Here is a 27636-nt window from a genome sequence, read left to right as displayed (position 1 = left end):
TCAATCCCACTTGAAGTCTTGTCCCACAGTTTCATAGAATTTGATATTAAATGGCCTATAAAACTCTCGCAGCTGCTCTATGACCTCCTGGTCGATCTGTACATGAGTCCTGCCCTTGGATTTGCCCAGGCATCGAGGCTGGCTGCTGCTCTCGGGCTTCTTCAGACAGGGGAAACCTTTGGTTCGATTGAAGTAGAAGTGCTTGTCTGTGATTATTCGTTTCAGCCCCAAAAAGTCCTGAACGCGGCCCATTTCCCCCGCCGGGTCCGTTATAAGCCTCTCGCCACTCACGAAGTGCATCTGCGACAGGCGAAAGTACTGCAGCCAGTTCTCCAGGTGCAGAATATACATCCCGATCCGTATGGCGTTCCAGGAAGTGTCAACAAGACCTAAGCTTTTGTTCTTAAAGGCCAGCTCTTCAAATGTAGGGATGTCAGGCTTCTTAGAAAGAGTCTGCGTGTAGTCAGATATGGCTCTGGTGACTGGGTTACGCACCACAACAATCAGCTTGGTCTCGTGGGACATGCTAGAGATACGTCTGGGTGCTTCTCTGGTGACAAAGTAGCTGGGCGTCTTCTCTAATGTGATCTGGCTGTCTAGTGTTCGTGGCATCAGTCCCCTTGGGAGGAAAAAACAAAGAATAAAACAGACATAAATGAGTCAGCAAGAGTTGATATCTTCCTGTTCAGGAAGGTTTTTCCATATGCTTTCTTGTTTTAAAGGTGACACAAAAATATCTAACTTTCAAAGGGGAATGTGAAGTAGACTGCCTGTCGCTTGCTGCGGAAAAGATCTGAAAGACAATGGTTGCTTTTGCAGCTAAATTAGCAACACACTGTTACTCTGTAAGTCTCACAGTCAAACTCATCTTTAAGCCTCTGAACCCCACAGCCTGCCACATGGTTTAATAAATAGAACAATCATCTGACTTTCTGATGGTCCTCAAACGCCTCAAATATAGCCAAAACTAAGCCGCAATTCCTCAAAACCTTTTTTTATTCCACCTGTCTCTCAGGAAAATTACCCAAAAAATAAACCATTTGTCGCAACAAAATAAAGTAAAATAATAATAATAATAATAATAATATTATTTTACTTTATTTTGTAAAAAAGTATTATTATTATTATTACAGCAATAAACAAGTTTTGTTACATATTCACAGTGGTTAGAAAGAATGTGTAATGCATCGCTGTGTTGAGACGAACCGCCCATATAAACAGAATGTGAATGTATTTGTGAGCTTTTCAGTGGGGGGGCAGCTTGTACAACCAAAACATGCATCATACTTATCATCATCAGCCTGCCAACATAATGGCTTCTCAGACCACAGACAAACGATCGTATTTGTCATATTTGTCATGAGAGTTTTCCTTCCCCGTGTAATATGTCGTTCTGCTTTGGCACTTGGGTTCAATAAAAGTTGATTAATAACCATCTGGTGTTGGCTGTTGAGACAATGAATGCCTCGATCATTGCAATTCAGAGATTCAAGCCACAGTCGGTCATACAGTCACAGTCCCACCGTTTCCCCTTTGACTCTCTCTGCTGTAGTCAGCACAATAAGGGAAGAATAATTCCAAAATAAAATTGTGTTTGTGATTACCAGAAGATATACTACCTGAATTTCTGCAGCTGTATCCACAGCAGTTTGTGGTACATTGGCACAGAGTTGCAATGATAAATACCACACTTTCTTTATTATTACTGCAGGAAAGCTTCGATTAAAACCTAACCTTTCTCTGTGCTTTCTTTCTCAAGGTAGGGAGAGCCATAGGTTACCTCTAAAGTCTTAGAAATATTGATCCATTTCGTTTTATTTATGAATCCCGAGTTGTTGGCTTGGGTGCCTCAGGGCCACAAGGGAACTATTAATCTTTTATGAGAACAGCACCTTTTCAAGCAAACAGCTTTGCTACACACTAAAAAAATCCAGGAGGTGCAGAATCTAAAGAGATCTTGTGCTGCCTGCCTGCTGTGGGAACAGTCTGTGTTATCTGACTTGTCAGGTCCATACATTCATACCATCCTCAGACATGAATGTTGTGCAGATGAGGTGAGCATCCTCTGTGTGCTTCTAAACTGAAGCTTGTCATGTTAGCATACATGTCAGCTAGGGGTGGAACGGTTCAGTAAATCCACAGCTCAGTTCATATCACGGTTCTGAGGTAACGGTTTTCGGTTCGGTTTAAAATGTTACAAATGTTTTTCTACTTTTAACACTCTGGAAATACCAGATGAGCACAAAATATATACTCTATAATAATTATCCAACATTCACCATATTTAACAATCAGGTCAGTGTTTCCCCATCATATCAGGTCAAGTCAATTTCATTTATTCTTAATTTTTATATAGCACCAGATCCTAACAGAAGCCATTTAAGATAACCTTTCCTATAGAACAGGTCTACACCTTGTTCCTTTATTAACCAAACTAAACAGCTCATGTTATTTATCTTATTTGCACGGCATGTCATTTCTGTCTGCGTAGTTGTGCATTTATAATTCACCTCTGCTGTCTGCGCACAGAGACACGATGCATGTACACACACAGACATATGCACAGACACACACAAACACACACGTGTGTGCACATACTCCCACCATCGGACAGAGACTGACATGCTAGTTGGATAGACTGAACTCTATGACTACACTAAGCTATGCAATGCTAACAGTACTGATGTCCGTGGTTTATATTTATTTTTGCCATTTAAATATATTATTTAGATCCCGCTCTGTAAGCATTGACAGGACCACTGCTGCGTGAAGCTACAGAGAGACTGACCGGCTGTGAGTGTTTTGCGGCGGGGAGGAGCTCACGGCCGCTGCTTGTCGAGGACAGTAGCCTGACTGCAGAATGATTTCACGTCAGTCTCCAAACGTCACCAGAGAGAGTCGCTAGTTGCTTTTGATTAAAAAAAGTTTGGAAATCTGCGAAATGTAGCGAGAGAGATACCAAGTTGGCAACACTCGACTCCATGCTGTGGTAAAATGCCTCCCCGCATTACTTTATGCTCATGTCCAGAACCGAACAGAACACGCACCCCGACCCGAAGTGTACCGAACGGTCAACACATGTCAACACATGTAGGCAGTGTTGGGGAGTAAGGAATTACATGCAACTCCAATACGTGAACGTAATTGTAGTGAGTTACATTAGTGTAATTAAATTAAACTATTTCTTTTGGACATTTTTATGGTTACAATTTTGATGACATTTGATTTGAACAACTTTCACAAAAGCTTGAATTTAGTTAATATTTTTCATGACAGCATCCTCTCTCCAAAGCAACAGGCTGCCTACATGTAGCCTTCTGATTGGTCCCCTGTCATCTGTGTCTTGCTCACCTTGCTTGTTGCATGTGATTAGTTAGCAGCAATGATGGCAACGAAGAATGCATAGTCATAGTTTTTATTTAACAGAGCATTCATTCAAAATTAAAAGTATCTTCCCAACACCACATGTAGGCAACATGTTTACATGCATGTAGGAAGATATCTCACTCTGGATAATTTCCCTTGACTCTTTTGTTTGGATTAAATATAAAGCTCAGTGAACGTCTCTATCAGATGAAGTTGGAGCATCCGCTAACTTACCTTACTGAGTCCTTGCAATAAAACTGACAGCACTAATTAAAACTAGTCCTGTTAGGAGTTAGTCTGGTTTCGTCGTGTGAGATTAGTTTAATTATGTCCGTTTCATTGTGTTCCTTCTTGTACATACTGTTTTATTTTGGTAGTCGTCTTGTCTTCTGAATGGTTCCTGCTGTTTTCCGACCTCTGTGACCTCTTGACGTTCCTACTTTATGTAGTTACCATTGTCTCCTTTGTCCTACTTATTTGTTTTATCACAGCAGATACTTTCATTCATTCAAATTACAAGGCAAACATCAGGTAAGTTTATCTGTTTACCAGTGAATGAATGACGAAATCTAACACACATATGTTACCTTTTTATTTAGTTACTTATATAGATATTTTTTCTCTTTTTTAGTAAGTTAAGTTGATTCAAATTGGCAAGTTTAGGTTTTGAGCACAAGTATTTTCCACAATAATTTTCACCATTTGATTTTTAAATTTAATGACATCTGATGAGTTCTTTATTTATTTAGCCTTTGTTTATAGACAGTAAAGCACTGTGCACCTTTCTAGGCAGTTATTTTAGCAAGAGAACAACTGGCATTTGTCCTTCCAGGGACACCGTAGTTTCAATGTGGAGTTTACACATGACACCATATTGATTTCAAAATGTCTCTATTATTCTTGATTGGTAAGTGACGTTAATGGCACGAGTTTTCGGTCAGTCAGTTTTTATTTGGGGTGTTTAACAAGATGTTTAACCACATTTTAGCTTATTTTCAGGTTGTGGGCACTGTTCTGTTACGTTAGCTAGTTAGTACTTTTTACAGTGGGATTTGAGGTATTCCATCCATCCATCCATCTTCAACCGCTTATCCATGGATTTGAGGTATTGTGCTAGAAAAAGTAGTACGGCATGTTTTAGTTTGGGAATATCTGTCTATTAAATCATTTTCTCTATTATCCTGTAAGGGTATTGCAGCCTGTGTTGAGTTCTAGCTCTAGCATGAATGTTTGTGGACTGTGCGTTTGGAGTACGGTAATAAAGTTCTGCTGAAGGTCTCAGAACATACTCTCTAACTTTAATTAAATGAATACCTGGAGCATCATGATGTCCATAACTGCAGTCAGGGGTAAGGTGCAATCAAATGATCAAAGTTCCTTATTTTCATTGAAATCAGGGGTTGTTTATAAGGGATTGCTTTCATGTCAGTGGGAGCAGCCGGGACCAATCAGTTGACTGTCTTGGAGTGATGGTAATGAGGAACACTAGGGGGTGGGGGGAGGGAGGGGCTACCTGCAATATGTACAAACATTTTTTGATCTAGCATTTTGTAGCTGTGTCTTGTGTTGTCTGGTTATCACTAAATAAGCATCCACACATGAGCGGGTTGATTTTAATAGCTGCCTATTAACCTTTCACTGCCATATTTTAAATGATGAAATAGTGTCTGGATGTTATTTAGCTAACTTAAACACGAGGCAGCAGGTTCATGTCATTACTGAAATAGCAGGAATTAGGCCAGGAGGTGAACATGTAATACCCGAGGCAGGTGTCAGAAATATGCAGGTTTCAAGGTTTTTTCCCCCACATGCCCCCAAGACACTGCACGCAGCATCTGAAATGAAGAGATAAACCCGAGGGTTTATGCTGCTCAGCTTATACAAACGCTGCTCAGTTCTTGCTGGATAATAATAATTATTATTTGCAATTAGAAAATCTACACGATTGTAATTCTGCTGGAAGTGCTTGCAGGGAAAGCTCAGGAAATAAAGTTTAGTATGACCATCTCTCTTCTTCTTTTTTTTTTTTTGGACACACATGCACACACACCCAGACACGCACCTGGATTAACTGACATTTGAGTGAAAGTGCCTTGATTGATTACTACCCCTCTCACTGAGAATCAACAGTACATTCTATGGGGTAATTTACAATCTTCTTCACAATTCTTGGTCAAACTTTACGTCAGGAATCATTAAGGGGCTAGGCTCTGACATTTTAATCACTCTGGAAAAATTAACTGAGGTGTGGAAGATCTGCTCAAGACTGTAAATGAGACTGATTCCTGAGACAGTTCCTTCTGGGTGCTTCAGTAATGCATTTAATGCTGCAGTTAAACCATTTTTGTTGGTAACTGCTGTGATAAATATCACTGTGGGTTATGTTTGAACTGAAAAGTCACAATTCAATTTGTTATAGATAAGTTGCAGAATATCTATATCTATAACTATTGACACATATATCTAAGTGGCCCCTAACTGATTTTTGGGACAAACACCAATATTTTGCAGATGATTTTAGCTCTCTTAGCTGATTTTCTTAATATATTAATCTATAGCTGGTTCAGAGATAAACTATTAAGTCATTCAGAGGAGGCCATTATAGCATTTGAAAAGTTATATTACAATAATGTATTTTAGATATACATATGATATATTTATAGCTATCTTTAGTCTATTTGTAGACTTTGAAAATATGTTTATCCGATCTCTTTTTTTAGTTGTCTACAGGCAGAGAAAAGCTTGCAATTGGCTCACTCATTGGCTGGGACTTCAAGTGGAACTCAAGGCTACACCAGAATTAACCAATCACATTTTGATTTAAGATTGGTTGAACCAATACTAATAGCATTTGCATACTGACCGCAGTAAAAGCCAAGAGTCCAGCTTATACCTCTATGGTGGCCACTGCTGAGGATGACATTCAGACCCAGTTCACACTGGGGAAATCTATTCAGCTAGAGCAGGATTCGGGCCGTATCTGGCTATATCCAGATATTTTATTGTTTATTTTTTATTTATATTTTTTCTCTCGTAGGTGGATCTAGCCGGATTGGCTTATATCTGGCTCAGGTCTGAACCCAAATGTGGCTAGCAAATCCCGCTGCCTTACATTGTACACGTCAAAGGACTTCTCTTGGAGTCTAAACCTTTTGATGCTACTCTTGCCTATTTCACAATGGACAGATTAATAGACTTTTATATATCTATACACACAGATGCCACATCATTATTAGTGTTCTGACAACAGCCAGCAATGTCTTACACAAACCCTTTATGTTTGATCTGTGTCTAAGTCATAAGAGGGGGAAAAATGTACAACCAAGGATCCTTCTTATCTACAGGTTTGTTAGGGTCAACACCCTGAAGCATGGCAGTCGCTGCCCCTCATTAATGAAGTGCAGTGTGCTAACAGCTAGTCTACATAAATGGACCTGAAAGAGCCTGCTGGCTAACTCACTGAACGATTTATCACCGCTGGCGCCGTGGAAGCAAGAGGTCTGAAGTTAACACGCTCAGTTCCCCCCGGTCGCTGCTGTATTGTTATAGAATAAATCAGCCACAAACACGGATGTTTTTTTTTTGTTTTGTTTTTTTATTAAGGGTCTGCTATTGAGCTGTGATCTATATCTCCAACTGTACATTTCCTCTGGGAGAGAAGGCAACACTTACTATAACAAGAAGTTATAGTTTAACCATCTAAAGCGACACAAATATTTACTTTAAAATGATGCTGTTAAGCATATCTGAAGTGCGAATAATCACCAATTAAGTATCCATAATTTATCTATTACAGAGTTTTATCACACAGGATTTTATATCCTCCTCTGCCTGTTAGATGACCCATTTCATCCCTCTTAGGTCTGCTGTGGCCATAGGCGTAGCTACCATTATATCAGAGGGGGACGTGTCCCCCCCACATTTTAAAATGGCCCGTTTGGACCCCCCCACATTTACTGAGTAGGAAACTCCACCTAAGGCTGTCTCGATTGCTCATCAAAAAGTCCGATCCACTTGATTCATTCCTGGTTACCACAGCGCTACAATACCGTTACTATAGTAACGGACCTAACGAGGCCAGTGGCTTTCTTCGAGCGAGCGTAAAACACTGCAAAGAGAACCGTCAGTGCTGGTCGAAGCTGGAGGAGGTAACGTCAGTGTCGTCCCACAAAGTCCAGCTCATGCTAAAGCCTTGTTTTGTGACATGGCCCTAGGTGATGGTAAATTGATGTTAAATCAACTTAGAAAAGTTGGGAGGAAGCTAGACGGTATTATTTGTCTGACTTTTCTGCTTCCTCCCCAGACAAGAGCACATGAGGAGATTCCTAACAAAGACATGGAAATTTAGAGTTGTTTTCAGCATTAACCCATATTGTAATGAGCTTCTGTTAGCCTGCTAGCTTCAGCCTCGCCTAGCCAGTGAACAGCCACCTGCTCCTATTCTTATCAGCAAGAATAAAACACATGTGATGGACCGTCAGGACACAGTGGTGCATTATATGAACAGGAAACACTGATGTAGCAGATAAGGCAGGGCATCATTATAAACACATCCACAAGGTTTGTTGTGATTTGAGCAGTTTTATAAGCAAATAAAGATAAACATGCATCTTTTTGTAAGTTAGTATTTTTAGGGTTTCAGTATTATCTGCATTAAGCAGTTTGGTTCAAGGTCAACTTTTTGAAACTCAGATGATGAGAAGACCACTTTGTTAAATCAACATGCTGATGTTATTTTATTGATGATATATATTTGAAAGCTCACGTATATTGGTTGTTAATTGAAAAGTAAAGCACAATCTATCTCCATCTCTCTACTCCATATTTGAGGTTGGTACTGAGAGTGAGTCAGAGGCAGGGCCATCATGTTGGGCCAGTGGAGTAAGTTCTATTGCTGAGGTGAGTGATGACAGGAAAACTCTATCAGGTGGACATGAGGGAGATTTGCCAGACTTTTGTCTCTGTAAATGAGAGAAGGCCTCAGATATGGAGGCTTTGTATAATCTGTTAGTGTAGTAGCACCAGTGTGGTTGATAAAACTGTTGTTTCACTTGGAATTAGTTTCTGTTTGTCACCGTGTTTTAAAATAAATGAGTTTTTGTTGAATCTGTCTCTGAAATAGTCATTGAGTTAATATTTTACATCTGTAGGTAAAATAATTACTTACTTACAACTACTTCATATTATTATTACAGTGCTTCATGTTCAGTGTCGCACCATTACTTTTAGTGTACTTTTTATTTCCAGCTGCTAAAACTCACTTTTTAGTAAGGTTTTAAAACAGGCCCTGTAACAAGATCTAATGGATTCTGCTATGGTTCATCATTTCATGGCTTGATGCACTCATTAACACAACCACATGATGGCAATAGTTAGATAGATATTACTAAATTAAACTGTGAAAAAGTAACTGGTAAGGGAAGATACAATTGGTTTATCATTATTTTAGTAGTATGTGTCAATGAGCACTTCTACCCTCTATCCTTTATGTCTGTGTTTTCTGTCCTCCAGTGGACATACAATGTCTTTTTTTTGTAATTTGTGTGCGTTTATTTATTTTATTTTCGTGATGCTAATCTGGTACTTGTCCAAAAAAATGTGGTTGCTAACAGGCTAACGGGTAGCTAAACAGAGCTTCGTCATCATGTGTTGAGTGTTATTTTCTGTAATAATCCAAAGCCAATAATCCCATTGGCGGCCATTTGTGGAGAAAACTCACGAGATGTTAACTTTAACACATTTGTCTGAGTGTGCATGTGCATTTTTTTTCATATACCCTTTTTGTGTAACGACCTGTTGTTTATTTCTGGTTTTGTTTCCTTGTTTTGGGTTTTCTGTTTATCCTGTGTCCTGTTATCTTTGTTTGTCCTGTTCCCTGGGTTTCTGTTTTTGTGATGTTGTCTTGTCTTGGGCTTCCTGTTTTACTTTGGTAGCCCTGTCCTCCCTCTGCATTGTCTTGAGTTTTACTTCCTGTGGTTTCCCTCCTTGTTTGATTACCTGCCCTCATGTGTGTCACCTGTGTCTCGTTGTCTTCCCTGGCCCTTGTGTATTTAGTCTTTGTCTTCCCTGCACTCCCGGCCAGTTTGTCTCGTCCTCACCCAAGGGGATTGTGTGTTAGTCTCGTCTTCATCTCTGCCATGCCATGCTACAGCCACGTGATCCAGGTTATACTATGCCATGCCTTGACCTTGCCATGTTCGTTTGATTTTTGCTTTTGTCCTGTTGTTGGCTTTTTACCACGTCAAGTGTGATTTTTAGTTTGTTACTTTTTGCTTTTTGCCCTCCTGGCATTAAATAAAATAACTTCATTTAACTGCTCTGCCTGCTTCCTGAAACTGAGTCCTCCTGCACCTCAAACCCTGACATTTTGTAATTTATCATTTAAGCAACTTCATTTAACATGTTGGTTTGGAGGAATTGTTATTTTTGCTCTGGCCTGCTTGGCAATGGTGAGGGAGGATATTCCAGCTGAACTTTGGAGGAATACACACCAGAGGGAAAGGACCTCTAAGGAGAAGGAAAAGGTCCCAGTCCACAAAAAACAGGGACGTTTGGAGAGGACGAGCCATACAAGCCAGGTCTTCCCTGTTATCATGGGTAAAGTGAGATCACTGGGCAGCAAGATGGATGAGATAACGGGGTTAGCCAAGAGCCAGAGGGAATATTAGAAGAGAGTAGTCTGATATTTACTCAAAACCATAATGCCTTTGTGTAAATAGTGCTTTCAACTACACCATAACTTCTATTTTAACTTTTCAACCTTTTTGCACCTTTCCTCTAGACAGCTTTGTCACCATAATGTTGAGGTAATAAAAGTCTGAGATTTCATATGCACATCCAGCAACATGGCAGGGAAACAGAGGTCTGCTCATTCTGTTCCAGACAAGCACGTCTTGTTGAACAAGTTTAACTTCTTAAAAGCAATGCAGGTTCATCAGGGATGCAGACCATCAGAACAAGTAAAGGTCAGCTTTGAATCATCTCCTTCCGTACAATCAATGAACTCAGAATTTATTACTGTCATTCCACTTCAGTTTGAGCTTAAAACGGGCTTCTACATATTGTGAGTTCAGAACAAGTTCTGTGAACATTTTATATGCAAAATTATCACGCTGCAAAAAGAGACATTTCCAACAGATTAAAGATCCAGATTCAATTTGTGGATGACATACACCAACAGCACCAACCAAACACTTCTCATTTATTTACTTATTCTTGTGCATTGTAGGTAAACCTGAATATACTTTGGACTCTTTAAAGTAGCCACCTGCTTTGATGACACTCAAGTCCATGAGGTTGTCACCTGGAATGGTTTTCCAACAATCCTGAAAGAGGTTCTGAGCACTTGACTGTTTTGCTTTTTCTCTGTCCAACTCATCTCAAACCATCAAGTGTAGGCTATGTGATTGTGGAGGCCAGGTCATGACACAACACTCTCCTGGTCAAACAGCCCTTACAGAGCCTCAGTGAGTATTTTAGATAGATAGATAGATAGATAGATAGATAGATAGATAGATAGATAGATAGATAGATAGATAGATAGATAGATAGATAGATAGATAGATAGATAGATAGATAGATAGATAGATTTCATTATGGTCATTGTCATATTAAAAATGATTAAGAGTTGCATAAGTAGCTCTACATTGGCACCTCCTCCATGCTTCACAGTGGGAACCACGCAATGTAGAAACCATCAGCTCACATTACCTGCTTCTGAAAGAACATGGTGGAACCAAGAAACCTGGACAAACAGAAGTACACCCTTTCACTTGTCTAATGTCCATATCTTGGTTTCTTAGTTCTCTTCTTGTTGTTCTTCCTCAGTAGTGGTTTGATCTCTGTGAAGCATTTGTGTGGCCTCTGATCTGAGGTGCTGTTCATTTGTTGTTTGTGAGGTTGGTGTCCTGATGAGAACCAGTTTTATCATAGCACTTGGTGCTTTTATAATGACTGAACATGAGGAAATATAAAGTTCTTGACTTTTTTCTGGGCTGTCTGACTACTTAGTTAAGTGGTTCTTATGCGTTGGTTAATATGGATTTGAACATTGGCTGTAAAGGACTATCTGTCTCTGAACATTGGGAGCCAGTGGTATGTCACCCTGCTGTACTGCTGCACAGTGTAGTTATGCTCCATCCAACTTTCATTCCATGCTGGCAGGGTATTTGTATTACACTGGAGTTTTAATCTAGATGTAGAAACAATGTAATGTTTTACATGGGAAGACGTTGTTTTGTTTTGTTTAAATGTGCTTTTCTTGTAGCAGCGAGGCATCTGACACTTCACAATATTCATTTTAGCTCTCTGCTGTGAACATTTTTGTGTGATCAGACAGATGTAAATGTACGTAAACTAACCTGTGTTTCACTCACACCCTGCTACCATCACATTTAATCAGTTAAGGTATTGTAGCAACAGACTATTACTACTAAATCAGTGTAATGAGTTGGAGGGTTTCAGGCGATAGCTGATCTGTTTGGGATTTAACTTGGAAACCATTAATCACAGTGTGAAGTGTTTCTGCAGGGGCAGTGAGATTTAGTGAACGGCCTTTACCTCCCGCCGGACAACAAATGTTTGTCATTACAAGGACTAATAATGAACCCTGCCCATTAAACAATATGCTGGCTCACAGGGTGACCGCTGAGAGGCCCGAATCAAAGTATCTATTACATGCTGCGTTGGTCCGATCTCTGGAGTAATTTAACAACAAAACGCTTGCACAATAAATTATAAGAAAACGTCTCCTGGGCTCTCATTGCAAATGTGTTATCAGAGTAAGCAGCATGCAGAGTCACAGTCCATGGCAATACACAAGAGGCTGTCTATGAGGAATGCAGTTTGAAACTTGCAGAAGCTGCAAAGACAGAAGAGAACATAGTACCAACTTGCATTGAAAGTTGTTGCTTTGCCAATTTACTATATGTTGTTATCTAGTTGGTGACAACTCTACGCTTATTTAATTAGTGCCTGAACTGTGCACTGGCCTGGGAACCTGTCACAGAGGCTTCAGGGTAATTGCTTTTTTGGGAGGTAGTATGTTTCCAAATGGAGACATTTTGCTATAAGTTTCTCTAAAGGCAGGAGTTATACCTATTTTTTGTTAAATTTCCCTGAGGCTGTTATTATGATTTGCTATAAATATACATATTTGTATTTGAGATTTAGTCACCTTAAAAGGTTATTATATCAGTCTAGGAGCGCAGCAGGAACAATAATGTAGGAAATCGTATTATTATAAAAAGTTGATTTGAGTTTGACTTGGGTTTCATCCAATGGCTAAATAGACTGACTTTTTAGCAGGCTAAATGGATAGCCACTAACAAATAGAATGGCTAGCAAACAAAAAAATTCTATAACTGTGCATAAAACATGGCATGATAATTGATTGGTCAAATTCTATTTACTCTTGGATAGCTATTTAGCATGATGATATTTCAGTCATCATCAGTCCGGCGGCCCTCCTCAGAGTTAAAGTGTCATATGCCTATACTGTGCTACTATGTGTTGAAGGATGTGTCGGAATGGTTTGGAATTGTGGATTTGGCCTATGATTTTCTTATATTTGAGTCTTTTTGAGCCTTCTTTTCTGGTGCGTGTTGTTAGTTATCAATTATCCCTACAACTATATTTGATTTAGTAAAAGCCAGTTGTAATCATTGACACTATAATTAATATCAGGTTGTGATTAACGGATGAGGGACGTAACCTGGTTGCTGATGAGTTGGTAGGCCATGTTATTATTCACCTATACTGACTTTCAGCACAGCAGACAGTTCCATTTACACTTATAAGCCTATATGGAATGCTATTGAGTCCAGGCTGTGGTGGTGAATTGTGGAATTTCTTTCTTTTTTCTTCATTGGAGCCTTTTGCATTAGGCTGCATTGACAATAACTCCTCGTATGCCAGTGTATAGGCTGTGTGTGTGTGAGAGGGCGTGTGCACACGTGTAGGAGGAGCACTCATTGCAGCCACGGCTGTTAATTGATCCAAGTGCGTTTTACTTTGAGACGATTATGCACGTGTGTCAAAATAGCATTGAGTCATGCAAGCACGCTGGGCACCCACCAGCAGAAACATAAATTGGTGCCCCTGGTAGTGTCAGAGTTATGTCTAGTCTATGTCTAGTATAAATACTCCAACGTCCAACCTGTTCACCGGGTTAGGATGCCTTATATTTGGTGTAAAGCCTGGGAACATGTGCTTTGCTAAAAACATTCTCCAGGCCATTAAGCTTGCTATTTATCCAGCTAAATATCTCTAATGTAATAACTTACATTAATACAAATGTCTTTTTGTCTCATTTCACTGCAGTATTCATAGGAAAATGGAGATCTAAATGTTTTTGTTGCCAAGATGTTTTTCCATCCCAACTTGAGAAAATTCTACAAACCATTTGTCCTGAAATGTCCTGAAAAGCCAATACCCCGCTGCTCCCTGCCACCCAAAACCCATTAACAGTTTGTATTACACAGGTAGACTGTGCAGAGAAAATGTTCTTATGCTGTGTGATTCTCATAATGTCTGTGTCACTGCACTTCCTAAAAATGGCATCTCCCTCCTTTTCCGATATGACAGCACACTTCCAGTCTGCGCTGCTGAGGCTGCTCCATTATTAAACTATCACTCACTTAGATTACAGCTGTGATGACATGTGATCATTAATCACCGACAACAGAAGCCTGCTACCACACAAGTCTATTAAGAGTTAACAAAGAGCAGTCAGGGCGATTACAAGCAATCCTGTGGCCAATTCAGCGAGGTGAGGAACAGGGGTGAATAACAATTCAACATCCAGATAGTCAAGCCTCTATTTTTCTAATTTAATTGGCTGCAAATAGCAGGCTGACTGAACCCGATATGTTGCTATAGAGGGTCTTTTTGACACCGCGTAGTAATAGAATCAAAACATATTTATAGCAGGATAATGTAGTCCTGCAGCACTGTTAAAATTGTGTAAAATATTCGACCCTGAACAAAATCCTATTTAACTGCTGTCATTTCAACTTAGGGCTCTTGTTTTCCTTGAAATAACCATTATTCATGGTTGGGCCAGCAGAGGGAAATGACTGACACTTGCTCTCCTTGAGCAATAACACGTTCAATTGAACTGAGCTATGAGCTGTCACATTAACATGTGGCAAGGCAAAGTGTCCACAGACACCGAAATGAAGACAGAAAGGAAAGCCTCTGAAATCCTAAACGGCTCACTTACAGATGAGGATTACTGTTCCTTCCTATATTTTTTTAATGAATTTCCAGCCAAATCTGTGCACATAGTATCCTCTGTACGGAAATGTCTTATTCAGTGCTGGACAAATCACATTTTGTCCTTTCCTCACATTTTTTGCACCTATTCTGCATTTACAGTAGACCATAGCCTCTAGCAATGTGACAGTCAAGGATATTTATAAATGTAGAACAGGATAATGGTGCACCTTTACATGTTTTTACTCGGGTGATGGGAAAGTACAAAAAAAGAGACAGAGGAGGGGAGACGGGGGGGTGGGGGGGAGTCAGAGAGGATTCGATTCCTGGTCAGTAGGGATATACTGGGTTTGCCTTGGTAACAAGCTGACAGTCTTTAAATGTGAGCTCCGCTGGATATTTTCTATGAACATAATAGCCCCCAGCCTAGTTAAATGGCAGAGTTACTTCAGACTAATTTTACTTATTAAATAATAAATATTAGTGTGACCAAGCAACACACCTTCTTAAGGCCCAATTAATGACCCACTGGTGAAGGGGGTGCACACATGTAGAAAGCACCAAAGACTTCACAAGTTTGTGTAAATTGACTTGTAAAGTGTGACTGCTACCCATTATATATGAGGCAGGGAGTTTACCTTACCCTTTAAGTGACTGTGGTAATTTTGTCAATCATATTATAGACACAGCGAAAATTCATCCTGTCTTGGGTTTCTAAGGAGTGACAACATGGCAGTGTGTTATGTTGTGTGCATTTTTCATGGTTGTCTCTGAGTTTTACTGATATCCAACATGCTGATAAATGCAGTTTACACACTGGAGCAACAGCAACTAGAGGAGGACAAACAAGCACCACATTTTCACCTATGGATGACGTACTGTCTGCATCATCAGCGACACCACCCTGCCTGGGATAATAAATGATGAAGGCGCTGACACACTCCCAGCAGAACCATCAAACACTAAATGTAAAAGAATCAAACTTCATGCTGATGTTTGCAACAACTCTTGAGAACATACTGCTGTGTCCATCTTTTAATCTGTGTTCACTAGCTACTTTAATTTTCGGTTTGAAGCGCCTTCAGTGTTCACATGTTCACTACTTACATGTACAAAACGCATGTAGGTACAAGACAATGACTTGGTCAACAAACCCCTTTTTGGATCCCTTCTAGTCGACCTGTTATGTTACACAGTTCAAAAAAGATGATCCAAATGTAGGCTACTAAACCAAATAACAAGCAAAATGTGCACAGAAGCTACCAAAGAGCTGTAAAACAATCAAAAACAAGAGATCTCAAATCTAACTGAAAAAACGAACCACAAACGAAGACCATGGCCAAAACACTGCAGACGCAGGAAACACTGGAAACACTGTGAGCAAATGCAGGGTGACTGACAAAGACCAATCAGAGCACAGAACTTAATACACAAGGTTAACAGGATACAGGTGAGAAACATCAGCAAAGAGGGAAACACAAGAGACAGTACACACAGAGACACGTAGGAAAACCATACCTTTAAAATAATACAGGAAACAGCCAAAAGGGGCAAAATTAGGCAGCGATGATTCCGAGCCCATACAATTCTCAGTAGATGTGAGACCTTAATACAGATCTGTAAGTATTCTGCTGATTTAGCCTGTGGCCCAAACATAAAACTGAACTGAATAGTTTGGCCCAATGGATCATTACCCAATACTAGACCCACCAATCAGCCAATCAGAGCCTGGACCTGATATTACTATAGAATTGGTGCATACAGTTTAAACTAAGCAGCTTCATCATGAATGCTTGATGCATCGCAGCTGTGTAGGATTATTGTCTGACACATTACTGTTTAAAAGCAGCAAAATTACAGCAACTGGATGGCAGTCATTAGCTAAGCGGGCTATCAGCTTTCATTTTCAGTGTCGAGAAAATAAAAACACTTGACAGCATTCAGGGGCTTTTAACACATAGATCATAGTGGGTCCATTTCCAACTGAATGATTGGCACCATGCCGACTGTCACAGTGTGATGCTAACTGCCCGGGAGGTTTTTAAATGTAATTCTGCTTCCTAACATGCTTGATTGCCTTTCAAGTTGATAGTCTTCACTTGTGATTGACACAGCAATAAACAAATAAGCAGTACAGACTCATCCTGCCTGCATCTGATTGGACTAATGCTTTTACTGTCGGCCAGACAGAAAATAGTTCTGCAAAACTATTGATTATTGATTCTGATTGTCCAAACTATGCTAATTCTGTGACCGTGCACTCTGGGGTGCCATCTCGTGAAACATCAGATGGATTTTTGTAAAATGCATGTTGCTATGTGTATGATAAACCACGCCTCTAAAAAACCCAAACCTTTATTTTGCCATTAACATTGGCTAAAAATAAGCAGGCAATATCATCCTTGTCCTTTGGCTGTCTGCTGGTGCTAATACATGCAAAAGCCATTTGTTGTGAATGACACAGTGAGACTGACATGATCATGATCAGAGTCCAGTGTGCTACTAAAAGGGTCAAAACACCTCATGAAGGTAAAAATCATAGCAGGGGCTAAAGGTACAGGCAGCTATCACCACCTTGCTGAAAAGATAAGGATGACAATGCTAACTGGTTGATCAGATGTCTTGGTTTACAATGTTAGCATGCTAGCAGATTACACCCCAGGGGCCATTCAATAGTTATGTTTGTATCACAGTGGGTGAGGGCTTATTATGTGTGTCTGCATGGTTTCCTGGATTTTTCAGTACTCCAGAAATAACGGCACGTTTGTTTCCGACTGGTCTCACTTGGGAGATATCTCCAGTTGTTTTGTAATTAATGTTAACCACTACATGTCTCTGAGCTGTGCTAGATTGAAGACAGCTCATTAATAATGCAGAGTAAGGCCTGACCAGCCTTCGCTCTATAATGTGTAGTTTTCTGTGTTAAATGAGAACCATCTAACTTTCTGTCCTCATCAACCTTTTTGATGATACTGTTCCAGGGGCTCCCTGCCTCCCCGAGCCAATTAATGTGGACCCGGAGAATATTCGTAGCTGCAGCCTCTCATACAATTTCAACACGAGGCAACTGGAAGTGCTTCTGACTCCTCTGAAATCAATAGAGCTGAGATGCCCTTTTATGTCTTGATAGTGTATAGGAACGTGTTTTTGTTTGATCTTTGTGATTCTGTGGAGAATGGAGAAAGAGTGGGGGGAAATTGATGGCAGGGAAATGTCTGTTTCATCAGGTCCTCTATGGTTATGTGACAAAATAAATGAGGCCACGTGTGTGTGTGTTCTGTTCAGGAGGCACTGGTAATGAATACTGCGCTATTTTTCTTCTGAGTCTAAATGGTCTGTCACATGCTTAATGTAACAAGACTGGCTGCAGAACAACTGGCCAGTGCACCGAGACTTATGAGAGTTCATTTGGTGTTGCATTCTGTTTAACACATAGACATGTGTTTAAAATACGAGAAGGGCGTTGAAATAAATAATGAAGAGTCTTTTATGTTTTTTATGGCATTGTCAATACATCCATTGTTCCCATTAATTTCACATATTTAATGACTTATTAAAAATTGATGCAGATGTATTTTGTACCTGTAGTGACTGAGGTATGACTGATGAAAGTTGACAATTCATTCAAGAAAAAAAGTAAAAAATGTAAAAAACACGATTTAAATGTAAAAACTATCTATAAGAAAACAAAAATTGTGTAGACAATTATAAAGCCATGATTGACGCACCACCTTTTGAGGTATGCCATCAAGAACCTGGGGAGAAGGAGGGAGAAAGATGCTCCGCCATCACATCCCTTTTTTTCCACTTCCCATGCACTTATATGTTGTATTATGATGCAGCTGATGTCACAATAAAGCTTTTCTCATTGATATGTCATCACAAGCTGATATCCAGTCATGGTATTTTATTTTGAAAAAAAAAGGAAAACTGCTGTCTGGCTTCCTGCCTGTGCCATCTGGTTGGTGCAGAATTTTTCAGACTGGGTTCCAGAGTAAAGGGTTCTGAGATCTCGTGGGACCTCGTGCATTGACTAGAGCGGCAGCAATTTAACATGCCTGGCTGCACTCACAGGGGTCACAGTGGCTGAAGTGTTAACCAGTGATGGCTGCTAGAAATGGGCTAGTGGGGCTAAGCCCTCCCTACGTTATGCAATAAAGATGAGAACATTATCGTCTAAATAACATACAAAATAAGTTATAATTTCAGGTTTCACTAAACTAAAACTGAATGTTAAGTGGCAACAGCACCAAATAGTTAAAAGAACAACGAGGGGTGTCTCTAAATGGATTAAATCCATGCACCAAATCTGCTGTTACTTTCTGGGTGTAAGTGAATGACGGGTATCACGTTCTGCCCTTGTCATTTACTGACCATTTGGGCTAACTTCATTTAGCCCACATGCCGATCGGTTCTGACCAATCAGCAGCGGGCTGGCGACAGGTACATGATTGACAGGTGTCAACCCACTGTGACCAGTTGTGCTATATACTGTATATGTAGAGAGAGAGAGAGACAGAGAGAATGAGGATGTTACTTTTACTTTAACCTGCTATTCTATGGCTATAATTTATTATTTAGCCCACCATATCAGTTTCACCACCAGCTGCCACTGTTAACATCCACTCAGTGCTAGTAACTGGACTTATTGGTGGTGGAGTAGTGAATGACCTCTATGGGCCCGCTTTGTATGATGATTCAAAATTGTTCCTTTTTTTCAGGAAATCCTATGTCATAGTACATCATAAGTTAGTATAGGTTTATTATTTTAGAATTTTAATATTACCTCTTTCCATTGATGTTACATTCATTTAAATGAATACTAATTATCTGTGTTAATATTCTATTTATGCCAGATAAGGCTTAATTTTTAAGATTGTATTTTTGCATATGATTATGTTGTGTTCATTGCCTATGGAAGTAAATATCATGATGAAATGAAATGGAACGGTTTGTGACGTGCTGTGAACAAACCAAACATTGTGACAGATAATCACTGAGGGCCAGTGAACATCTCTCAGTGACTGTCAGCTTGAATCACCATTTTTTCAGTCTCTATTAATTCAGCTTGTGTCTAAGGTATTGTTAAGTATGTATCTTGAAGATCCCAACTGTCAGCTTGTGACAAGTGAGCAATATTTTCCCTACTTTATAATTTTCCACAAGTGGCACAATATTAGTGTGGGACTTGGTATTTATGGTATTTATGCTTGCTTACATTTAGAGTGACAGATTGAATCTAACTGGTGTGTACTGATAAGGCAGCAGGTCAGTGTTGGGGAGGGTACGGGGGTACACACCCCCGGCTCTTCATTTTTTTAGTTAGTCAGGTTTAGCTTTAACTTTAGCTTTGATGTTTGGTTCTTAGTGGACAAATCTGACTTAGTTCCACTGTCTACATCTGCCAGTGTGTGTTTTCATGAATTAACCAACCCCTTCAGCACTGAAACAAAACATCTTCTGGGCTTATATTAAAATATTAATATTATAATATAATAATATATTAATAATATAACTGTAACGTGTGAAATACTCTGAACAATGGACTATCAACAGACAATATGCATAAAAAAAGCCCCTTAGGGAGTGCTCAATGCAAATAGAGTGAAATTATGTTTGAGTTCGATAACTGGAAAAATTAAGATTAATATCAGAAAGTCCTTGATAACGTGCAAACCATTGAAAGTGTTTGCTATTTTTCTACCCCACCAGGGCACCCTTGTGTACGTTTGATGCCATACATTCATGCATTTTTGTAATAATATAGCCTCTGGTTGATTAGTGTGAGGATGAAAAGGATGGATTTCTTTTACAGCAGTCGGGAGCTGCTTTTGTAACAGTGTGTGTAGATTGTCCTGCCACAGCATGAGATTCTTTCAGTTGGTATTTTCAACAATGTATTATTGTTATTATCATATTTATTTTGACTTTAAAGTTATCAGCCTACACTATGATTTTAGCTTCATTTAGAAACTTGCAGATGATGATTCATAGAGGTACACATTATCAAGTAATACCATGATTTATGCAGGTATGTAAAGGGAAATGCACAGTGATATCAGCACATCATTAAAGGATACAGATGATGTGTTGATATTGCGGCTGAGAATGAACAGTGACATGCAGATGAGCAGATGCTGACTCATGCTCACTGTATGCAATTCAACCCATTCTCACACACCCATCTTGTCACATGTATTCAACGCCAAACGGAAGCAGAAAAAGAAAGACAGGCGATGTTAATACTCAACACAGAGGCAGAGAAGCACAATCTCACAACGATAATGTTTCCAGGTAATGGGGGACGGACATGCTAGGACACAATCATCTTTGAGATATTGGTTATTTAACCCTGCTGGTGATGGAAATTAAATTTAAATTTAACATCCTGGGACCAGTTATTAGCCTTTTCCTTCCTGTACCTTTGTGTTCTACTTGCTTATATTTGCATTGCATTTGTATATTTGGTTGTGTTGTACTTATTTGCAGGACATGTGTCTAATAGCATGCACTGTTATAAATTGCAGTGCTAATATTGCCAAGTGTTTGTTCTCGCCTGTAAGAGGTCACATAAAGTCACATGCTGTTCTCTTGTCCATACTCCCTTTTATTTTGGAAAATGAAAAAAAAAAATAAAAAAAAATAAAAAGAATAAAAATAAAACAATACCCATCTGGATTAAGGCAGCAAACTCTGAGCATCACAGATAAAGCATTATGTCATCTACTGCCTGAGCAGTCAATATTAATTATAGGCTGTGTACAATTAATTACCTCCACATAAAGATTTAGAAACCTGCAACTCGGTTTTATTATAATGTGTCTTTTAACGTACGTAATGTTAAATACTTATGAGCTGTGCATTGATGGTGATTAAATAGGAAATGAAACACTGACTGTAGTTAGCATAATTTAAAAGATGGATTATCCTTTAAAACATAATGACAAATTTAACACTGTCAATAAGCAGGATTAAATTTTTTTTTAAAAAAAGTACATTTATTTATACATTTTACAACATGTATAACACCATCCTGTGCCAGCAGAGATGGTGACATCACTGGGATGGTTGGTATGGAAGTCAGACAGTAGTTAGCATTAGTGACAGCTTTGATAATGACTACCCAGCACCCCCACCTTCCAAAGCATGAAGAGGGAAAATCAAACAGAAGCATGTCAGATTGTTGGTATGACAAGACACTGGACAGTTCTCTGGTGTCAGTGCTGCTAGTGAATGAACTATTCCCCACTTACAAGAAAAAAACACCAATGTGGACTATGCCTTCCTGCTGATGCCTGTAAAGAATCATCTTTACATCAAGTAGCAGAACAAACATGACCCCCCTTGTCTCACTTTTAGCTTTGTAGCATTGTCAAAGCTGTCACTGCTGGTTAGCTAATGCAGCCACTGTTGGACTTCTACATTAACAGCCCATAATACTGGGCTCATCAACTGTGTTAATTTACATTTTTTGTTGCATTTTGCAGGTGGAAAACAATGAATGGATCTACACTATAAAAGCAGCCTTTACTATTTCAATCTGCATTGATTTAGATTAGTGCAATATTTACATGTTTTGTTCAGCAGTAATAAACAGCATGGCACAGTCAATAACTACAAAATGAACGCTACTGCTCTGACTTCTTGCAGTACAGAAACTGTGATGATGGCATTGTTTGTGGTCCCATTTGGTAAGCTGTTAGCAACCACCTTTTTATAAGATGTAAAAAAGTCATCATTATTTAATAGTGTATTTTTTAAAGAATAGCTCATTCTAGACATCTAACAAAAAAGTGCTCAAATACAAACACATTTCCAGGTTTAAGAGCTACACCTATCTGCTGCCTCAAAAAGAGTGACTGCCACAGTCTAATGGTGTCTGTTCCTGCTGTTAAAGCACTTCCATTGAAGTCTATCAGACCATCAGTCATGCTGACTACTGACAGAAACCTTTGGCTTTATGTGTGAAGCTGACCACCATCTGTATGCGAAACCCCCTTCCCCGAGCAAGATGCTTTAAAAGTGACTTCATCAAGTGCGTGGAGTTTTAGAAACAGAAAAGGCAATATTGACATATTGGACATCAAAGATTTTTCCAATAAAAACTCGAGGAGAAAACCCTAAATGTCAATACTAACACATATCTACAGAGGTTTTTGTATTTATTTAGACTCAGATATCATGGTGTGCATGCCTGAGCAGACTATGAGCTCAGCAATGATGGACAGGTACCCATATACATGATAATTCACTGCAGCGTCATTCCTGCAGGACAGCCTGACATCACTTGTTCTACTGGTGGCAACTGTGTGTATACAAGTGTTAGTCTCAGAAGGCAGATGTCATGTCAAAGCCGACTGCTCAAATCACTTTTTAGTTTGTTTCATATTTTAAATATTAAGTTTACTTAATATTTTGAGGTTAAAAAAATAGAAAGTGTCTGCTGGTGAAGAGGCAGCACCTTGTGCATCCTCACGAGCGCAGCTGGTAACCCGGGGGCTGCCTGTGTCATCTGTGATGCTGGCTGTGATGATTCTCATACATCTGCTGGTCTGCTAACAGCTGACAGTGCTCAGGAAGAACAACAGTGTACAGTAAGGAGTCAATCAAACTCTGATATATAATTTACGCACGGGAGGGTGGCAGGTGTTTTGTTTGTGTCCAAACATAGTAACTTAATAATAAACATAAATCATTTTGACTAAAATTTAAAAATAAAATCTACATTTTTGTCCCGTTTTTCTCACCTGTACCACTCCAGACCTCTGTCATAGTTCCTGTCGAAAAAGTGCGGCTCGGTTCCGAGTGCGCGCACATCTGGGTGTATCCGGATGAACTCCAGCACCGCCCTTGTTCCTCCTTTCTTCACGCCGACTATTAACGCATTAGGCAGCTTCTTAATCCCATATTTCTGCGCCACGCTCATATTTCTTAACTTCATATCAGCCCAGTGACCACCGGACGAGGCTTTGCTTTGCTCGCGGACATCAGTGGACCCTCGCTGCGCAGCCGGTTCGTGCAGAGCGGACCTGACTTCCAGCGAAGCGCAATTGTCTAATTTTCCAAGAAGTTTCTTCCCTCCTGCGTTCTTGCTCGGCGGGCATCGCTTCCCCTCATAGCCCTGGTTTTTTATGATTGTGCCTCGACAGAACATGATGCTGTAGCACAGATAGGTGCAGGAGAGTGACACGGTGAATATGAAGGCGAATCTGGCGCTGAATCTGTTCGCAGACGAGAGGACCATATGTGCCATGTCTCCATGGGTTCAAAGCGCTGCATGGTTTTCCATCCTCCTGTGTCGGTCTGCGGTCAGAGTCAGGTTCCAAAGTCAGACAGATTGGCATGTGTGGAGAAAGAGCTTCTTGGAGACATCAGCTGCGCATAAAGCGCATTTTTTTCTTCTCCCAAGCTGGTGAGCTGCAAGTGCAAACTTAAAATTTGGGTCAGAGTTCTTCTTTTTAAGTGGATCAGTTGATGGCACTGTCTTGAAAGCATAGAAACTTGACGCCCGTCTTCATCCTGCTTCGCCTTGTTGTGCGCCGAGTGTGAGAAAAAGAAAAAAGAAAAAGATAGAAAGTCCAAGGCGTCCTGGTTGTCCTTAAAACTCTCAGCAGCGCAGCTCGTCTCTGAGGGGATTCTGCCGCTCAGCCTACCTCTCCCTTTCATAATGAAGTTCTGAGGAGATATGCACTTAGGCTACCAGGTATAAATATTTAATCACCCGCTGACGTCACGAAGATGATCATAATTCTATATGCGTTTATTTTTAAAGGGACATCCTTAAATAGTTTTTGGTAGCATCCATATGCAAATTGTTTCATTTCAGCTTTGATTCTACATATTCTGGATTTTTCATTATCTGTGTTGTGGCCTACATAGGTGAAGTGAATGCCTGACAGCAGAGGAAGTAGTCATAGGTAAGTGGCAGGTCAGTGAGAGGAGCACTGGTCCAGGGCAGGGATAGCCTGGCCAGTCATACCCATTCACTTTATGAAAGATAGAAGATATTACCAGGATTTCACAATATTTAACTGTAATATTTCACAACAAATACTGCATTTTTGTATTACAATATTTTACTGTAATATTTACAATATGATACTGTAATTTAGTGAATCGATCACAGTAAATTACTGTGATTTCTTGTAAAATATTTACATAAAATATTTATACAAAATATTGTGATATATTCCTGGTAAATTACTGTGACATATTCACAACATTTTACTGTAAAATATTTACAGTAAAGTATTGTGATATATTCCTGGTAAATTACTGTGATATTACTGTAAAAGTAATGCAATTATTAGCTAGTAATTTACTGTAAATTCACGGTGAAAAATTTAACAGTGTGGGTCTGGCACCTCTTCCCTTCACAGCCTTCTCCACTCAAAAAACCTGTGAAAAACCCATTGTCATTTATCTGAAATGGGGCAGGCTTTAAGCGATGCCTCGCTAAAAAATTATTTGCAGAATTCAAATCACCTGGGATTTTTTCACGTTTTTACATACCAAATCTGACAATAGCCTTTTACCCAACTCCACTGCATGCTGTTTCAGATGTTGTTACTCTGCTTACATCACATGTTTTGATTCTCTAATTGGTTGTGTGTTTATCCAAATGCATCCAGAGACAGTTTATTGTGTGTCCGTCTGTACTTCCCCCTATAGGTTCACCACGCTAGGGTAGGAGTCAAGTTTCAATTTCTGGCACTGAAAAAAGAAGCTCATGTGAAACTCCAGTTCCTCCTGTGCTCTCTGGAAGCTAGTTTGAAGAGTGAGTCCATCCTCATAGCTCCTCAGTAACCTATATAACCAGTGATATACAGTCTGTGTGGCAGGGACAGCTTGTGGAGTCACTGTCTGCAGCGTTTGTTTGTTGTTTGGATGACAAACATTTTAGAGGAAAGCTGGAGAGTGCTTCATGATCCCTAATGCTCAGTTTACACTGTTTTGAGCTGTACAAGATGAAAGACGACCATCGTAGGAGAAACGTGGAGATATCTTTTTGGTCGTGGCTCTAAAAGAGTGGTCCTATGTCGCAAATTCCATGACGGCCGTTGTCAGCGTCTTGTGACCACAGACAAGCTAAGACAAAATTCTAGCAGAGTCAGAAATTTAGGATGACTGTCTCACATTGTGACAGCTGCTAGGACCTGTCACTCCGTGTCCACATACTCCTCCTCCTCCTCGCATGTTGACGTACGTCGTAACCTGCGATTGCCTGCGACCAACATTACAACCAATGCCAGCAGGGTGAAAGAGAGGGGTAGCCGTAGAAACAGTGTTATCATACCTCACTTTTGATGCTTTGTTAGCAGCAAGTGTGACACTCTCTGGCTCCACTCCTTACCAGCTCTTTAGATAAATGCAATGATAATCTAATATTTTTCAGATTACCAGTGCATTCTGCACACATTGTTCTTTAGTTGCTCTCTCATCCTTCGTAATTACACCACAACCACCACTTTCTCCTCAGACAGCAGACATAAAAAACCAAAGCACCTTGCTTTTTGAAAGCTGCTATCAACAGTTTTGCTATTTTCTGCTGCGTAGCATGTTTGCCTTTCACTTGAAACAGAATGATTCATTAAGATGGAGTGCTATTCTCTACACGCTGAGTATTTTCTTTACACACACCTGGGCATTGGTTGGCTCTGAAGTCAAGATCACACTTCATCCTCAGTGTTGCTGTGTTGCAAGCTGGGTGCAGACTGGAATGCAAAGGTTTTTTTTTTCCATTTCCTTTGTGTCGTAGTTAAAGTTGGTTTAATTATGGGGGAGCTTTTTTCACCAGCTTGATAAACAGCTGCAACATTCATGCTTCAATCAGAAGATTAAAGCAAGTTGTCTGGACTTGTAGAGTCCTCCTCCAAGCAGCTTTATCCACTTCTAACTGTTTGGTGGGGAAACATGGTTGATATTTGGTGGAGGACCTCAGTGGGTGGATCTGAATGAAACTCACCAAACAATAGTTCTAAATGTCTCCATACTACCTGTGTTGGTCTGACTGACTGTGCCTGGTGTGTCTAACGACTGGCTAATGACTATGAGACTACTGGAGGGGGACTGGTCGACAGTCCACTGTTCTTGCTGTGAGCATGTGACTTGGAGTGAAACTTCCTGGGAATGGATGGAAGCTGCATTGTATGTGGTAGAAAGATGATGTCTGAGTCCACCACCTCTTTTGAGGGAATGTTCCTCCAGCTTGACATAGATGACTTCCTTGACTCCGCTTCCAAACCTGTCCTCTTTGTCTAAGACCCTGTTCACACTGGGGAAATCAATCCGACTAGAGTGGGATTCAGGCCATATCTAGACATATCTGGATAGTTTTTTTCTGAGTCTGAACAATGTGAACCCGGATGTATCCGGATTGATTTCAATCCACTTCTCGGAGGTGGATCTTGCCAGATTGGCTCAAATGTGGCTCAGGTTTGAATACAAATGTGGCTAGCGAATTCGGCTAGCGACGTGATACTTCTGGTTCACGGGGACAGTGTCCGAGTCGTGTACAAAAACCATATGTAAACAACCGTCATACTACGACAGCTTTGCCCCGAGATTATTTTTGACAATGCTACAAAGGAATAAACTGCTTTTTGAACAGTAAAAAAAAAAAAAAAAATGAACGACGCATGCGCACACGTGGAATCTGCATATTGCGAGGTGGCACCTAGCGATTTGGAGGATAACAAAGATTCTGGATTAAGCTGGATTGAGCGCGGACATGCGTGTGTGATAGCCACATTTATAATAATAACTTTATTTATAAAGCATTTGAAAATAGGTCTGAATGTATCCAGCTTAAAGGCTATCCAGCTCTAGCTGGATTGAGCATTCCTCACTGCACTGGACTGCATATATGCTGTGTTTGTCCCTGGGAATTATGTCTTTCAGGTGAACCAGTTTCTGTCTCAGTGTTGTCGTTGGTTTAAAATTCATGCTTCACAACTTTTAAAATCAAAAGAAATACCAGTATATTCTGTTTCTGTGTCTGACCATGACCGTCTATCTGAGGCTTCTGCACAAAGTCTGAGATTGTGATGCAGTGGT

The 27636-nt window shown here is 40.0% G+C and overlaps 1 protein-coding gene across 1 annotated transcript; it reads right to left on the bottom strand.

The window, feature by feature from the left end:
* On the bottom strand, positions 1–23833 carry hs3st2 (heparan sulfate (glucosamine) 3-O-sulfotransferase 2). The gene is made up of 2 exons (XM_028412052.1): positions 23328–23833; positions 1–619 (listed from the first exon to the last, which is right to left on the bottom strand). The coding sequence occupies exons 1-2, from the start codon at positions 23831–23833 to the stop codon at positions 1–3; spliced, it is 1125 nt and encodes a 374-aa protein (XP_028267853.1).
* Positions 23834–27636: the final 3803 nt, after the last annotated feature.

Source organism: Parambassis ranga, chromosome 8 (genome assembly GCF_900634625.1).
Source record: "Parambassis ranga chromosome 8, fParRan2.1, whole genome shotgun sequence".
Classification (NCBI taxonomy): domain Eukaryota; kingdom Metazoa; phylum Chordata; class Actinopteri; family Ambassidae; genus Parambassis; species Parambassis ranga.
The sequence above is the reverse complement of the archived record's forward strand: the minus strand, read 5'-3'. Positions and strand labels throughout refer to the sequence as shown.